General features: G+C 37.1%; 1 protein-coding gene across 6 annotated transcripts in view; it reads left to right on the plus strand.

Moving 5' to 3' along the window:
- osbpl8 (oxysterol binding protein-like 8) overlaps positions 1 to 18,156 on the plus strand; it is a 249,102-nt gene that overhangs the window by 173,436 nt on the left and 57,510 nt on the right. For all 6 annotated transcript variants that reach the window (XM_039761888.1, XM_039761890.1, XM_039761886.1 and 3 more), the window contains one exon: positions 9,607 to 9,677. In XM_039761888.1, coding sequence (XP_039617822.1) covers positions 9,607 to 9,677 — 71 coding nt within the window. The remainder of the gene's footprint in view (positions 1 to 9,606; positions 9,678 to 18,156) is intronic.

Here is an 18,156-nt window from a genome sequence, read left to right on the forward strand (position 1 = left end):
TAAAGATCTAAGGTTATGACATGAAATGTAGGGGAACAGGCATTTCCAAAATATATAAAGGAAGAAGATTTTTTTAAGGCTTTATATACAGTTAGTAGTACTTTAAAGTCCATTCTAAAGGACACAGGAAACCAATGTAATAATGCTAGAACTCGTGCAGCAAGATTCTTTCTGCTGCAATCTGCACTGAATGCAACAGATATCTTTCTTGGGTAGACCAGTTAGGAGTGCATTACAGTAATCTAGTCGAGTAAAACCAAAAGCATGAATTAATTTCTCAGCATTTTGCATGGTTGTTAATCATCTAACCTGTGCAATTTTCCTTAAGAGAAAAAATGCAGTCCTATTAATCTGGTTAATGAGCAATTTAAAGTTTAGGCCAGAGGTCCATGATGACACACTAAATTATTTACCTCTGCCTTGACTTTTAATGCTAAGGTTTATTTATTTTATTTGTATCACCCTTATTATTTCACTTTTTGTAAATCAGTAAGATTTCTGTTTTTACTTATTTAGCTTGTGAAAGTTTTCATTCATCCATGCATAATTACAAGTAAGACATGTAAACAACACATGAATGCCAAGAAGTAACATGGCATAACAATAGCCAGTGTGTGAACCCAGTCATGGTTATGGTGTAACAGTCACAAAACAGCTGGTGTCTGTTTGGTCAGTGGTGTTACTGAAATGCCAGTTTGTTGACAGTCTTTTGTGTCCTTCTGGTCAGAAATGTGGTGGGTGTATGGTGAAAAATTTCATCGTATTTGCAGTTAGCATCACTCTCACTTGTTAAAAAGTAATTCTTCCAAATAGAAGTTTAAAATGAGTGAGGGAATGGGACATTTTTGTAATCATTAAATTCCTCAGATTAGGCTCATTTAGATAATTATGGCAATAGGATTTAGAGGGGACCAATGATGGATGCTTGCTTATATTTTGTAACTACAATTTATGATGAGGTTCATTTTCACCATTTGGAAAAAAGAAAATGTATAATTGTTGAGCATTACTTAGGTATACATGAGCAACAAGTGTGTTATGGAAGGCTTGTGCTTTATTTTTTTTATAAAAATTAAATAACTAAAAACAGGATTGGGAATGTTGTTGCAGTTGCTATCAACTTCTATCATAGTCAGATAGTGAATGTTTTATCTTGTACTTTTTACAGCAAGCAACATCCTATGGCATCTTGAAAACTAATGAACAAGATTCCATACAATATAAAAATTGTTGAGTGGTTCATATAATGCCATTTTTAAATCAAAATTTAATGAATTTGCATTTTTAATTTCCTTTGATTTAAATGTAATTTAGCATAATATGCAATCAGTTTGAATTCTTTCAATGTACAATTTCCTTACTCTGTTTTACTACTGTAAGGAATAGTGTGGTTTTGCTCAATAAATAATGGCCACTCTTGGTTTATACCTAGCTCCTGGTTCATGAGTCAACCAACTGGAGGTACCTCCTTTCTGTCTCTCTGCCCTGCTGGCTGTCAAGTAATTTTAAAATGGCCCAGTGTGGCGGTGTGTGGTGGACTCTCCACCCTATACACATTGCCATCTTTGTGCCTGTTGGTGTGGTGACATGCTCTGCCATAACTACACACTTAAATCGCAATAAAACTGCAGGAAGACCAGTTGATGGTTCAATGTGAAGATGATAAATACAGTAACTTCCCCTGCTGAACATACCATTAATTCACTACTGTGGTTAGATTTGCCTGATCTGGCCTAAGGCATTAGCACTGTAAAACCACAAGGATGTGTTTTTTTTTTGTCTCCTTGTGAAAGCCTGAGTGGAGGCACTTCACCTTCCAGTGCTTCCACTGTGTTAATAGCTGAAAAGAAGCATCTTGGTGCTTACAATGAAAGGTACTGTAAAAAAGCAGTATGTAAAATAAACATTTCATAAGATTTGGCCTGGAAATCACTCTAGCCTTTGATCCTTACAGTGTTTTCAGAACTGGCACTGCACATGCTTTAGTGCTTCTTCTCTTAAGCATTAGGCCATTTGGGATGCTATTAGTAAAATCACTCTAGCAGCTCTTCTCACCTTTGGGGTGTTGCATAGCTATTCTAGAGGATTTAAGTACTAGCTGTGGTTGATGAACCTCCCCAGGGTATGTCAGTGCTCTTTAGGTGTCCTTGGTACAATGATTTTTTGAGATTACTTTTGCCTCTCCTTCTTGTTTGTAGGTCATTTTCATTTTTGCTTTATTTATAGGAATGCTTCAGCCTTTGAACATTTCAGAAAAAGTACTTTGAGATTCTCTGCTGTTCAGCGTGATAGGCAGTGCCTGATTTAAAATCTTATTATTGATAGCCTCTTTAAACCATTCCTCTTGCATGCTGGTTTACATTTGAACATAAAAGAGTTTATCATTTTATTAGCATTCCACTTGTCTTGTCTCTTTCTTTTGACTTTTCAAGGTCATGCTGCAGTTTATTTGTCAGCATGCCAGGGACACAATTCCTGGAATGGGAGGGGGAAGGGAAAACCCACTTCATCTTCTTAGGGGAGCTTGAGTTTTATATGAAAGAGAGACATAAAACAAAGCGAGGAGAGTGCCCTTCAGATATGTCATGAGGGGACCTTTTTTTGTCACTCTGGATAGAGGAGCCAGTAAGGCACCAGGTTGTTGATGCTTGTTTTATTTATAGCCACGATCAACAGATATTTGTCATCCCCAAGAATAGTGTTGTGTGTCTGTTCATCTAACCTCTGGGACAGCAGGCAGCTGGAAAATTGAATTTATGGCGACTTACCTTCTTAATACTGATAATGTACTGTATGTCCGATATGATATGAAAAGCTCTGCATAAAATAAAAACTACAGAGACAATTGTATTGTAAAGTATTATGTGGCTTGTTATGAAAGACACTGTTTAAAATAAATATGAAATGCCTTGTGGTGGTATTTGTTGTGTAACCAGTGTTTCTATCATTATTGACATCTAAAACAGAAGCTGTCGTTAATGTAAAATAAATTAAATGTGTTAATTAAAATGATAGTAAAAAATAAAAAAAAATATATAAAAATGGTAAATAATAAGGAAATTGTTTTCTGTAAAATTTTGTTTCTCAGCACTTGTCTATATGCATTATGTGCCAGTATAGTCTTTAAAATTTTGCAGCCATAATGTAAGCTTAGACAGGAAAACTCATTTGTGCATATGAGCATTTCTTCTTTTTACAATGCAACACTATGTTATTGGAATCACATCTCTGATCCCCTTTGGTATTGTCATCTGGCAAAATAAAACAAATCAAATTTAAATGTTAATACATTATGCAACCTACCACTGCCCAGGAATATATTTTCCCTATTAACTGCATACAGGCAGTGTGGCCTACTGGTTTAGACTTTGGACGTCATACCCTAAGGTTATGACCATGAGCAAGCCACTACATCTGCCTCAGCTGCAATTGGAAAAACTACAGAAATGTAACCGGTTGTATCTCTCAATTTTTTTTAAGTTGCCCCGGATAAGGACAGCAGTCAAATAATAGTTAAAAATAAATAATAATAATTGCATAAATTGAAGCATTGGCACATTCAGTTTAGAATTGCAGGGGTTTCAGATGACAAATGACAATCCACAGTAAATGCATGCAAGCAGAGGTGGGTAGCAATGCCTAACATTTACTCCCATTACTTGTACATATGGAAACTTTAGGAAAATAAAATACTACTTTTTGGCAACGATACTCAAGTACTCTTGTTTTGTTAAGTTAAATTTCTGTATCCATTGATATTGTTACTTTTTTTTTTTAATTTAACATCTTTAACCATAAAGAACAAATACAGTACAATACAATACAGTTTATTTTTGTATAGCCCAAAATCACACAGGAAGTGCCGCAATGGGCTTTAACAGGCCCTGCCTCTTGACAGCCCCCCAGCCTTGACTCTGAGAAGACAAGGAAAAACTCCCAAAAAAACCTTGTAGGGAAAAATGGAAGAAGCCTTGGAAAAGGCAGTCCAAAGAGAGACCCCTTTCCAGGTAGGTTGGGCGTGCAGTAGGTGTCAAAAGAAGAGGCTCAATACAATACAATACAATACACAGAACAGAACAAATGCCAGCTTTATTCCATCAACCTCCTTATTTTGTTGATTTCAACTGTTATTTGCAGCTATCGTCAGTTTTCCCTTTGGCAAAAAAGTGGGCCATGGAAGAATAAGTCAGATTCTGCAAGGGTGTTGTTGGAAATTTAGTAGCTGAAACCTCTAAATAAAATATCAGTTTAGTTTTAATCCAGTTATTTACTGCAGATAATAATTTGAAACAGTGCATCTCTGAGGTATACACACTAGCTTCTACACCACCAAGTTTGAAGGGCTCATATTTATTCTTAGCCATGTCACAGTCCAGCTGTTTGCATGGGTAGATTGCATTTTATGAATGTGTCCAGTGACATGCAGGGTCCCGTGGACCCCATGCTACAAACATTTGCATTTGCATATTTTCCAAAACATTTTCTGAAAGAAAACTTGCTTGCATGTATACAACCAGTAGAAATGTGTCTATTGTGAATTCCTGCCCTATGGAAAACTTAATGTAATACTTTGAGTACATATACAGCTGTAAGACACTGGTGAAAGAAAGATGGAACATTGTTAGACTGTATATTGCTTTTAGTGTGAGTGGTTTGAGATTTTGCTAGTAGATGTACAGTACTGATGATGCCTCACTGTCACAGCCATATCAGATGCTTTCTTTCCTTATTTTCTTGCTTTTTCTTCATTGTGATATTTGGTGAGACCAAAGTGTGTGTGTATATTTATTTATCTACCTATTTAGGTATTTATTTATTTAAAAGCCTCTGTAAAAAGCCACATTTCTCCCTGAGGAAAAATAAAGTTCTTTAAATCAATCAGTCAATCAATCAATCAATCACTGACTGACAGTTGAAAGTAATTTTGGAAATCCACAGAATAAGCCAGTTGAGGGAGTATATGTTTTTATTTTTATATATAAAATAAATAAATAAAATGTACATACAGTATATGCATATAAATAAAATACCTACTTGCCTATCTACCTACATGACTTAAACATGCTTCTAGAATTTCACTCGTTGGAAAAGTTTCATCTTGCTGGTAATAGCACAGTTCAGATGGTAACTTCCACAGTATTTGAAAGAAATAACCAAAGTAGTAATTTCTTTACAAAAGACACTTTCTAGTTTTGGAAATGGATAGATGACATTGCAGGATCAGGAAATACCAAGAATAATAAGAATAACATAATAGAGCACTCCATGCATATTCAGAACATCATTAGTGTTCAAGATCTAATTTACGGTATGTGTAAACATAACTACAAAATTAAAAGCACCATTAACTTATTGTCAGTTACAATGTGATGTACTTAGTGCTGTTTCCTTACAATTCCAGTATGTGGGCTTCAATTGTAGTCCCATCACTAGTCTCCCTAAGTTTAGGGAGGTTTCGAATAGCGTTTAGACCAGGTACTTTTTTTTTCTTTTTATTTTACTCAAGTACTGAGTGATTGACTGACATTTTTGAATGATTACTTTAGTAATATTTTTGAAGTAACAGTACCTTGTGCCTGTTTGGACAACTCTGTCCACCAGTGGGAAATGCACAACCTGCTTATTGTATTTATGTATTAAGTTAACTAGTAGTAAAAATGTTTGATATACAGTCTGACATCTGTAAAGAAAACTGTGGTCTTAGACTTGAATAAATGAACAGCTGAGTGAGTTTTCTTAATCTATGAACTTTACATAGATTTGCTTTACTGCACAAGTGTTTACTACATCTTTTTTTTTTCCTTTCTTAAAATGCTGGGCCCATTATGTTTAAAATGTTTAAATCTGTTCTTCATGAAATAACTAGTTGAATGCAGTGTTTAGAGAGTGACTGGTGACAAAAACTGCAGTCACTGAGCTTGAGTTTCCTGGCATTTGAACCCATAACTGCGTGTTCTAAAAATGTAAAGATTAAATAGCCATTAGTCTAATGGCAATACCAGCTATTTCCACTTGAGAACCATAAAACAAGTCCTATTGGATTGATGCAATTGTTATTGCATTTTATTTACAAACCACCCTAGAATATTAAATTAAGTGGGAAAAAAATATAATTTAGTAGCAAATAAAAAATTATCATTTAGGAACTTACAGCAGCTCTTGCATGGTGAAACTGGCCATATTAGTTCATTATACAGCAACCACAAAAATGTGCACAATCTGCTCACACTAACTCAAGCCTTAACTTGAAGCACTTCAGAGTTGTGTACTTCAGCTGTCTCTTTCAAAGTCCTTATAGTTGGCGTAGTTAGTAATGTATGAATTTTCAACTTTGTGTGTGTGTTTTATTATCCATCCATCCATCCATCCTCTTCCGCTTATCTGGGGTCGGGTCGCAGGGACAGCAGCTTAAGCAGAGAGGCCCAGACTTCCCTCTCCCCGGCCACTTCTTCCAGCTCTTCCGGGAGAATCCCAAGGCTTTCCCAGGCCAGCCGGGAGACATAGTCCCTCTAGCGTGTCTTGGGGCTTCCCCGGGGCCTCCTCCCGGTTGGACATGCCTGGAACACCTCACCAGGGGGCATCCTGATCAGATGCCCGAGCCACCTCATCTGACTCCTCTTGATGCAGAGGAGCAGCGGCTCTACTCTGAGCCCCTCCCGGATGACTGAGCTTCTCACCCTTTCTTTAAGGGAAAGCCCAGACACCCTGCGGAGGAAACTCATTTCAGCCGCTTGTATTCGCGATGTTGTTCTTTCGGTCACTACCCATAGCTCATGACCATAGGTGAGGGTAGGAACGTAGATCGACTGGTAAATTGAGAGCTTTGCCTTACGGCTCAGCTCCTTTTTCACCACGACAGACCGATGCAGAGCCCACATCACTGCAGATGCCGCACCGATCCGCCTGTCGATCTCACGCTCCATCCTTCCCTCACTCGTGAACAAGACCCCGAGATACTTGAACTCCTCCACTTGTGGTAGGATCTCTCCCCCAACCCTGAGAGGGCACTCAACCCTTTTCCGGCTGAGGACCATGGTCTCGGACTTGGAGGTGCTGATTTTTCATCCCAGCCACTTCACACTCAGCTGCGAACCGATCCAGAGAGAGCTGAAGATCACGGCCTGATGAAGCAAACAGGACAACATCATCTGCAAAAAGCAGTGACCCAATCCTGAGTCCACCAAACCGGACCACTTCAACACCAGAAGGTATATATAATATATATATATATATATATATATATATATATATATATATATATATACACACACACAGTTGTGCTTGAAACTTTGTGAACCCTTTAGAAATATCCATATTTCTGCATAAATATGACCTAAAACATCATCAGATTTTCACTCAAGTCCTAAAAGTAGATAAAGAGAAACCAGTTAAACAAATGAGACAAAAATATTATACTTGGTCATTTATTTATTGAGGAAAATGATTGAATATTACATATTTGTGAGGGGCAAAAGTATGTGAACCTCTAGGATTAGCAGTTAGTTTGAAGGTGAAATTAGAGTCAGGTGTTTTCAATCAATGGGATGACAATCAGGTGTGAGTGGGCACCCTGTGTTATTTTAACAACAGGAATCTATCTTAGTCTGCTCTTCACAACACGTTTGTGGAAGTGTATCATGGCATGAACAAAGGAGATTTCTGAGGACCTCAGAAAAAGAATTGTTGATGCTAATCAGGCTGGAAAAGGTTACTAAACCATCTCTAAAGAGTCTGGACTACACCAATCCACAGTCAGACAGATTGTCTACAAATGGAGGAAATTCAAGACCATTGTTACCCTCCCCAGGAGTGTTTGACCAACAAAGATCACTCCAAGAGCAAGGAGTGTAATAGTCGGCGAGGTCACAAAGGACTCCAGGGTAACTTCTAAGCAGCTGAAGGCCTCTCTCACATTGGCTAATGTTCATGAGTCCATCAGCAGGAGAACACTGAACAAAAATGGTGTGCATGGCAGGGTTGCAAAGAGAAAGACACTGCTCTCCAAAAAAACATTGCTGCTAGTTTGCAGTTTGCTAAAGATCACGTGGACAAACCAGAAGGCTATTGGAAGAATGTTTTGTGGACGGATGAGACCAAAATAGAACTTTTTGGTTTAAATGAAAAGCGTTATGTTTGGAGAAAGGGAAAACACTGCATTCCAGCATAAGATCCTTATCCCATCTGTGAAACATGGTGATGGTAGTATCATGGTTTGGGCCTGTTTTGCTGCATCTGGGCCAGGACAGCTTGCCTTCATTGATGGAACAATGAATTCTGAATTATATCAGAGAATTCTAAAGGAAAATGTCAGGGCATCTGTCCATTAACTGAATCTCAAGAGAAGGTGGGTCATGCAGCAAGACAACAACCCTAAGCACACAAGTCGGTCTACCAAAGAATAGTTAAAGAAGAATAAAGTTAATGTTTTGGAATGGCCAAGTCAAAGTCCTGACCTTAATCCAATCGAAATGTTGTGGAAGGACTTGAAGTGAGCAGTTATTGTGAGGAAACCCACCAACATCCCAAAGTTGAAGCTGTTCTGTATGGAGGAATGGGCTAAAATTCCTCCCATCCGGTGTGCAGGAATGATCAAAAGTTACCGGAAACGTTTAGTTGCAGTTATTGCTGCAAAGGGGGGTCACACCAGATACTGAAAGCAAAGGTTCACATACTTTTGCCACTCACAAATATGTAATATTCGATCATTTTCCTTAATAAATAAAAGATAGAAAATATTGCATTAGTGCAAACAAAAGGAAATTAATCATCAGGACCAAGTGTAATTGAAAAAATAGCAGGACAAAGCGAGGTCAGAAATAAAAGGAAAAGAGTAAAAAACACCAAGTAAAACGTCATAAAGAGTTTCAAAAACGTGGGGGTGAAACACATGCAGAGCAGGTTAGAAATAATGAAAACAGTGGAATTCAAAAGACACAAAAAACGTAGGCGCTACATACATACAGCGCAAGTTACAGAATATAAAAGCAGAAAAATCCGAAAGTATCAAAATAAGATAAAGATCACATTAGCGCTAAAAAAGAGAAATTATGGACCATACGCTATGAGAATCTGTGGTCCTGCAAAAGTTAAAGCAACGACAAGTTTAATTTCAAAGAAAACACAATTCGGTCAGGTGTAGATTTATGATCATGGAAAATCGATGCACATTTAAACAGGCGAAAAGAACGGTAATGTAGTATATATTCCGCGAATAACATTAGACACTAAAGGAGATCTTGATATGCCATTCGTATTAAAATGTTTACAGTTTCCCGTGAGAATAGCTTTAAAAGCTTGAGGCGCAGGTTGAATTACTTGCAAACAAAGTTTCACCCAAAATGAGCAAATAAATTAGACTAGCTAATCCAGCAATGAACAGTCATAAAAACACAATAACATACATTATTTAGTTCATTTTTTTGAAACAAAAATGCAGTGTTTTTATTTTATTACCATTGTTAGTGTCTCATTTGAAAACTAAATGGCAGATTAATTATAACTAAAAAGCTAAAAGTTGTTACTGACATTTTTGTAGAGATAATACAAATGAAATATTTGCTTTTACATAAAAACTGTTTTTTCTTAGTTTGTCCTTTATTTTTACAGGTTTTGAGAGAGGAAAAGAAGACACTTTGCAGCCAAAAGAGGATGCGGCTCATCCCATTTCAAAAAGCAAGGTAAGCAGTTTTATTTATATATATATATATATATATATATATATATATATATATATATATATATATATATAATTGTGTGTGAAGCGAAGTTCTGTAATATGGCTGGCATGTTTGTTGCTAGAGATTCACAAAGGGAGAAAATGAGTCACATATCTTAAAATTGATTTTTTCTATTCCTGAGCTTTCAACAACCTACCAGGTGTTATCATCAGGGGTAAATTATTAGACATACAGGAATCAAAGGCAATCTATAGCAAATAAGGTGGGGCAGGGGAGGTTGTAAGCGGGTGGGATTTGGAAGAGTTTGGTCATAAAGTTTTTTTTTTTATTTTTATTATTTGGATGTTCTTCTTTTTAAGCCTGCAGATGCTGCATTCAAGTCCCAAGTGTCTGTTAATGGTGTTTTCATTATTTCAAGATACATTACTGATTTTCTCCCTTTGTGGATCTTTAGCAACAAATAAATATATGTCCAAGTAATGAACCAAAAATTAAAAGTAAAAGTGTTTTTAAAAGCAATTTTCAAAATATGCAGAACATCAGTCCCCAAAGCATGCTTGTCTACTGCACAACTTATTCCTTGTGGCATTGATTCTCAACATAAAGAAACTATTTTCTACAATTACCTTTAACCAGATACCATGAGCAGCTCTATATGTTCTTGTTGAAAACTTAATTTAATGTAACAGCTGGTATCCAGCCTATGCATTTTTGTTACAGTTTTACATAGTTGTATCATGTCACCTCTTAATCTATGTGGGAATAAATCGAATAGATTCAACTCCTTTAGTCCTTTCTTAACTTTTACCTTGCAGTCCTGGAGTAAGTCTAGTTGTTTTTTTCTGGATTTTTTTCTAGTTCTGTTTTGTCTTTTTTTGCAATATTAAGATGAAAACTGCTGTCAATACTCCAGATGAAGCCTCACTAGTACATTGTATAATTTAAGAATAACCTACCATAGCTTGTACTCAACACTTAATGCTGAGTAATCCTGTTAGAGACATTAATCATTTCTGTGTGCCATCTGCATGGGGATAGTGGTTAGTGATAATTCCACTAAGAATCCTTAGTTCTTTTCATCTGGCCTACTTTTAAATTTTAGACATTTCATTTTGTATTTATATGTATTATTTTTACTGCTTGTGTGATGCTTTGCATTTACTTACATAATCATTTTTTTTAACTTATAATAATTTTCCTGACTCTAGGGTGTCCACCATTCCACCTGTCTTGAAACAGCATACAGATTATAACATCAGTATTCTGGACTCAGATTATATCTGTCTTGTTTTGCTAATATAAATGACAACTTCTTAAAATACTTTAACTTAAGACATGAAACCCACAGAAGTTTTTGGTGTTGGTCCCTAAAAATGTTATCATAAATTATTTGTGTTGCTGTGGTTACTTACTGTATGCGAGCATGACTTGTGAACATGACAGCATTCATTATTTGCCATCCAATCTGGTGGTTCTTCTCTCGATTTTCTCTAGTGTTTTTGTTTTGTAACATGGAGACCAGAACTCCACTGAGTCCTTTCATTTTAAAGAGATGGAGATTAAGTGGAAACTTAACTGAGGTGTTTAAAGTCATAAAGCACATTAGTATGGTGGATTCTAGCTGTTGGTTTTAAGTGAGTTTTTTAAGATCACTGGGATGCAGCTGGAGCTGGTTAATAGTAAATTACATGTTAGCAGTTTCTCTTCACCCGGGTAACTCGAAATAAAGTACCAAGTATGGTGGTAAGTAATGCCTCTAAAGCTCTACTGGCTGATATTTTTTGCAGAATTTTACTGAAGAGAGATTGACAAACTATGTTGGGTTGAATGGTTTGTTCTTGTCAAAATTGTTTATTGTTCTGGTGTTAATATTTTAGAATTTGAATTGTACAAAGGTGTTTGATTTAAAAAAGAAATATTTTTAAGTATTGATTTTATTTATTTAGTCAACCTGACTAAAGTTTTCAGCACACTGCTGTTTTAAATCAACCTGAAAGTTATTATTTATTAATGCCCGAGTTACTTAGCTCCTGATATGCACAGGTTCTCAATACAGCATTTCTAAGATATGGAAAAGCGTGATATGATTTGCCAAATGCGAGTAATTCCTTAGTGTCTGTGGAAAAATTGTTTGCGGAGTGAGGTGTGCATAGCAGAAGCTAGGCATCATCACCCAGTACAGGTTCATTTGGGTTGTTTGTTGGATAGTGAGACTTATTAGTGTGTTCTTTCATTACTCTGTGTTTGACATTTGATGGAAATATAATACAGACTGGAAATAACCATTCATTTTCTAAATGATGTAAAAATGGAATTATGCCAAACCATATATTCACCAGTAATCCCACAAGTATTCAATATTAAAAAAGTAGAACTAAAATATTTTAAATAACCTTTTTTTTTAAATATGCATCGTCAATGAGAACATGTTAAACAACAGATACCTTTATGTGATAATGAACTACATAAAACAGAGTTAATCAATTTCTCTGTAATCCCATTTTGTCTTTGTAGAAAGGTTTATGGCATGTACTCCCTCAGGAATGTGTTAGGGTTTAGTTTGTGATCACAATTATGAAACAATAATAAGAGTTTAATGTGGGTGAGCTTAGTGTGTACATTTTCACTTCTTTTGAGGTGCTGTTGGCAAAGCTAACTTTACATTTACTTTAACGAACTGTGGATAAGGTTGCAATTAATAGATGAAGCATCTTTACAGTCATTCTCTAAGATAAAGGAGTGATTTAAACCTTCTGTGATACTGGAAATGGTATACCTTTTTAATATACAGTATATTAAAAATTCACATTCTTAAATGACAAAGTGATATTCATTCTACATACAGGTATTGTGTGACAAGAGCCCAGGTTCCCAGCCCTACAGGATGTGATCCATATTTGGTTGGCTTATAAATTGTATCATTTGTCAAAAATTCGATTACATTTATGTATTGCAGTATTTCTGTTCATTAACTTTTTTGACTAATCAGTTCTCTGACAAAGAAAAATTGATTCTTTTTCTGACTAATATCTATTTTTTGTTCAAATTGTATACTTTTTTTTGTTACACCAAAGTTAAAATCCTTCATCATTACAGGTCTTGTACTTGGCTGACAGAACACTAAGATTGTTTAATCTCCAAGGTGGTATTTAAGACAGGTTGAGACCATTTGTGTGAGTGTTTCTTTGGGAATGAAAGTACAGAGCTACCAATAGTGGACTTTCTGATAGAGAGTTTGCTGCTTTGATGGCAGAAGTGAATGTGCTTGACGTTAAAGTGGGAGTGATGTGAATTTCTAACAAAGTCGACACAGCTTGCCTTTTAATTAAAAATGAGAACGAAGGACGTTCTTCTGTGATTAACGGGATCAAGTTAACAGGAACAGAAGAAGCCATTTAAATATTCATGTGTAGCACAACGTGATTTACGATGTGGCGTCACTATGATCAGATATTGCCAGCTATTTTTATCTTTGTCAATATGTGATGAAAGCTCTTGAGGAGGAGTTCGTTTGATATGGTGACAGCTAAGAACAACTCAGTGGTTCGTCTGTGTAGTCTATTCAGTCAGACATCATAGCATGCAATATTTTTTCACTGCAGTCATTGACTAATAGCCAGAGGTTTTCCAAACTGGAAACAACTGGCTTGACATTGCTAAAGTGAGTCATTATGGGATATGTTTATGAAATATTACATGAGGCATGTTCATTTTTCAGCTTATTGTTTTTTTTTTGAGAGAGATATGCTATAAACACAAACACAAAGGACTAAAGTCCGTCAGACATGTTTTGGTGTCATTGTTTAGGGATTGCAGACAATTTTTTTTTACTTGAATGTGTCAGGATTACATGTGTCTTTTCAAGGTCATATCAGGTATGATCAGGACACTTAGGCTAAATTGCAGTGTTTATTCAGCACAGGATCGATAATTCTGAAAAGATCTTGTCTCTCTTGTTGTACAACCTCTGCTGTAGTGTGCACTCGGGTAAGGTACTGATAGCGGGTGAAGACTTCTATAAAGTGCACATAATTAAGAAGCAAAGATCCATTGCCTGACAAACCTGACTCATTTAGCTGTAGTGCACATTCTTTTCAACCTAGTGTGCTCTACAGTCTTCTACATTCTGTGCCATTTTATCTATGTATTTTTGCACCAAAATGTTGCTTAGAGGAATCATTTTAAATTATGTGCTGCATTAAGTAAAAAAGCACTAAGAACCTCCCTTATTGCTTGTACTGTAAGTATGTGTTCAGTTGTATGCAAGTTTTCAGATTTAGTAATTAAAGACTTTACACAAATAAGTGTGGGGAGCTGGTTAGTCTTCAAAATGCACACAAAAATGAATTACAGTTGTACTGTGTATCTTGGAACTGGTGAAAGTTACGTAGTGACTTAACCCCCTTATAAACAGTTCACAGACGTATGTCTATATAAATAGAGAAACTGGAACCAGTATAAAACACATAAATTATTAAATGTGTTCATTTTAATACATATAGTGTGGGCTGGCAGACATATTTGACTGAGTCCCAAAAAAAAGCCAACCATGTTTCCCCATTTAATGCACCAATACAAATATTTTGTATTTCAATAGAAATAGGCTGTTGTGGGTACAAAACAGAAATACAGGCAATCATATTGCAATTTACCTGGAAACTCTTTAAAGGTTTGATCAGCCTTGGGTCTGGTCCAAAAAGCGATACCACCTTTTGGGGTTGTCCAATTTTATACTGTCTGAGGTGGAATGGGCAGGGCTCCTCTGTCTCTGTTGCCCTCATTGGGTGTCTTTTTGACACACATTGGTGCATGAGACAAGATCATTCGTGACAGCGCACCCCTTTTATCCCAGTTGGGTATTGCGTACCTCAGGTAAGCTCAGAAGACGATCCTCTGGCCACTTGTGTGACAATATTATCTGTCCTATTTGGACTGAAGTATAGAAAATATGTGATGTATGTAAAAGTTGATTTAGATCAATTGAAATTGTCCTCCTGTATAAAGAAGAAATAATGATCACCTTATATATTGATATTGATACTGCCACAGCAGATCATCTTGTTCCATATCTTCCTGTCCTCTACATCTTGCGGTGTCACACCCATCACCTGCATGTCTTCTCTCACCACATCCGTAAACCTCTCTTAGGCCTTCCTCTTTTGCCTGGCAGCTCTGTTATTAGCATCCTCTTCCGAATATACCCAGCATCTCTCCTCTGCACATGTCTAAACCAACCCAATCTCGCCTCTCGTACTTTGTCTCCCAACCATTCAACCTGAGCCGAACCTCTATTGTTGTACTCATTTCTAATCCTGTCCATCCTCGTCACACCCAATGCAAATCTTAGCATCTTTAACTCTGTCACCTCTGGCTCTGTCTCCTGCTTTCTGGTCAGTGCCAGCGTCTCCAAACCATATCAATCAATCAATCAATCAACATTTATTTATATAGCACATATTCATACAAAAAATGTAGCTCAAAGTGCTTTACAAAATGAATAGAAAAATAGAAGACACAATAAAAAATAAACATAAGTCAACATTAATTAACACAGAATAAGAGTAAGGACCGATGGCCAGGGTGGACAGAAAAAACAAAAAAAAACTCCAAAGGCTGGAGAAAAAAATAACATCTGTAGGGGTTCCAGACCAAGAGACCGCCCAGTCCCCTCTGGGCAATCTACCTAACATAAGTCAAACAGTCCTCTTTGTATTTAGGGTTTTCATGGAAGGACCTGATGATGATGGTCACGTAGACTTCTGGCTTTCAGTCCATCAATGTTGGTGCATCATGATGCTTTGAGTAGGTGGTGGTGGCGCAGGCCGCCACCACAAAGAAACCGGAAAAAGAAACAGAAGAGAGAGTAGGGGTCAGTATGGATTTTGGAGCCACTGTGAATAGTTATTATGATGAATTGAACATACAGAGTATCAGTATTAAGTTAAAGTGAAGTTATGAGAAGGCCATGTTAAAGTAATGTGTTTTCAGCAGTGTTTTAAAGTGCTCTACTAGTGCTATTCCAGATTTTGGGTGCATAACAGCAGAAGGCCGCCTCACCACTTCTTTTAAGTTTAGCTTTTGGAATTCTAAGGAGACACTCATTTGATGATCTAAGGTTACGATTTGGAATATAACGCGTCAGGCATTCCGATATATAAGATGGAGCGAGATTATTTAAGGCTTTATAAACCATAAGCAGTATTTTAAAGTCAATCCTGAATGACACAGGCAACCAGTGTAGTGACATCAAAACTGGAGAAATGTGTTCGGATTTTCTTTTCCCAGTTAGGATTCTAGCAGCTGCATTCTGCACTCGTTGCAAATGATTTATGTCTTTTTTGGGTAGTCCCGAGAGGAGTGCGTTACAGTAATCTAGTCTACTGAAAGCAAAAGCATGAATTAATTTCTCAGCATCTTTCAATGATATAAGAGGGTTAACTTTTGCTATGTTTCTTAAGTGAAAAAGTGCTGTCCTAGTGGTCTGATGAATATGTGATTTAAAATTCAGGTTACAATCAACAGTTACCCCTAAATTTTTTACTTCCGTCTTAACTTTTAATCCTAGTGCATCAAGTTTATTTCTGATAACCTCACTGAATCCATTATTGCCAATTACTAAAATTTCAGTTTTCTCTTTATTTAGTTTGAGAAAATTACAATTCATCCATTCAGAAATACCAGTAAGACATTGTGTTAGTGTATCGAAAGAGTCGGAGTCATCAGGTGCTATAGATAAGTACAGCTGTGTGTCATCAGCATAGCTGTGGTAACTCACGTTATGCCCTGAGATAATCTGACCTAACGGAAGCATATAGATTGAGAATAACAGCGGACCCAGGATAGAGCCTTGTGGAACACCATATCGGATATCATATGTCTTTGAGATTTGATTACCACAACTCACAAAGAATTTTCTCCCTGCCAGGTAGGATTCAAACCAATTTAAGACACTGCCAGAGAGGCCCACCCATAGGTGACTAAGGCGATTTCTAAGAATATTGTGATCAATGGTGTCAAATGCAGCACTCAGATCTAAGAGGATGAGAACAGATAAATGGCCTCTGTCTGCATTTACCCGCAAGTCATTTACTACTTTAACAAGTGCAGTTTCTGTACTGTGATTTGTTCTGAAGCCTGACTGAAATGTATCAAGAATAGCATGTTTATTGAGGTGGTCATTTAACTGCATAATGACTGCCTTCTCTAGAATTTTACTTAAGAAGGGCAGGTTAGAAATGGGTCTAAAACAAAACTGGTCTCACTACCATCCTATACCATCCTATAGACTTTCCCTTTCACTCTTGCTGATAACTGTCTGTCACAAATTACTCCTGACACTCTTCTACACCCATCTCACCCTGCCCACACTCTCTTGTTCACCTCTCTTCCACAGTCCCCCTTACTCTGTATTGTTGATTCCAAGTATTTAAACTCATCCACATTTGCCAACTCTATTCCCTGCATCCTCATCATTCTACTGACCTTCCTTTCATTCACACACATGTATTCTGTCTTGTTCCTACTGACCTTCCTTCCTCTCCTCTCGAGAGCATATTTCCACTTCTGCAGGGTCTCCTCAACCTGTTCCCTACTCTCTCTACAGATCACAATGTCATCCTCATCCGCAAACATCATAGTCCAAGGGGACTCCTGTCTAATCTCATCTGTCAGCCTGTCCATCACCATTGCAAACAAGAAAGGGCTCAGAGCCGATCACTGATGTAATCCCACCTCCACGGTGAATGTATCCATCACTCCTACCACAGACCTCACCACTGTCACACTTCCCTAATACATATCCTTTACAACTTTTATATATTTCTCTGCCACTCCTGACTTCCTCATACAATACTACTACAACTCCTCTTGAGGCACCCTGTTATATGTTTTCTCCAGGTCCACAAAGACACAATGCAACTCCTTCTGGCCTTCTCTATACTTCTCTATCAACACCATAGAGCAAACATTGCATCTGTGGTGCTCTTTCTTGGCACCATATTGCTGCTCACTAATCATCACCTCCCTTCTTAACCTAGCTTCCACTAGTCTTTCCCATAACTTCATGCTGTGGCTCATCAATTTTACCCCCCTGTAATTACTACAGCTCTGCACGTCCCCTTTATTCTTAAAAATAGGAACCAGTACACTTCTTCTCCACTCCTCAAGCATCCTCTCATTTTCCAAGATTACATACAATCTGGTTAAAATCTACACTGACATCTCTCCTAAACACCTCCATGCTTCTACAGGTATGTCATCTGGACCAACGGCCTTTCCATTCTTCATCCTCTTCATAGCTGTCCTTACTTCCTCCTTGCTAATCTGTTGCACTTCCTGATTCACTATCTCCACATCATCTTTCTTTCTTTCTTCTTTCATCAGCCTCTCAAAGTACTATTTCCATCTTCTCAACACACCCTCCTCGTTTGTATGTTTCCATCTTTATCCTTTATGACCCTAACCTGCTGTACATCTTTCC

The sequence above is a fragment of the Polypterus senegalus genome, chromosome 8 (genome assembly GCF_016835505.1).
Source record: "Polypterus senegalus isolate Bchr_013 chromosome 8, ASM1683550v1, whole genome shotgun sequence".
Taxonomy (NCBI): Eukaryota; Metazoa; Chordata; class Cladistia; order Polypteriformes; family Polypteridae; genus Polypterus; species Polypterus senegalus.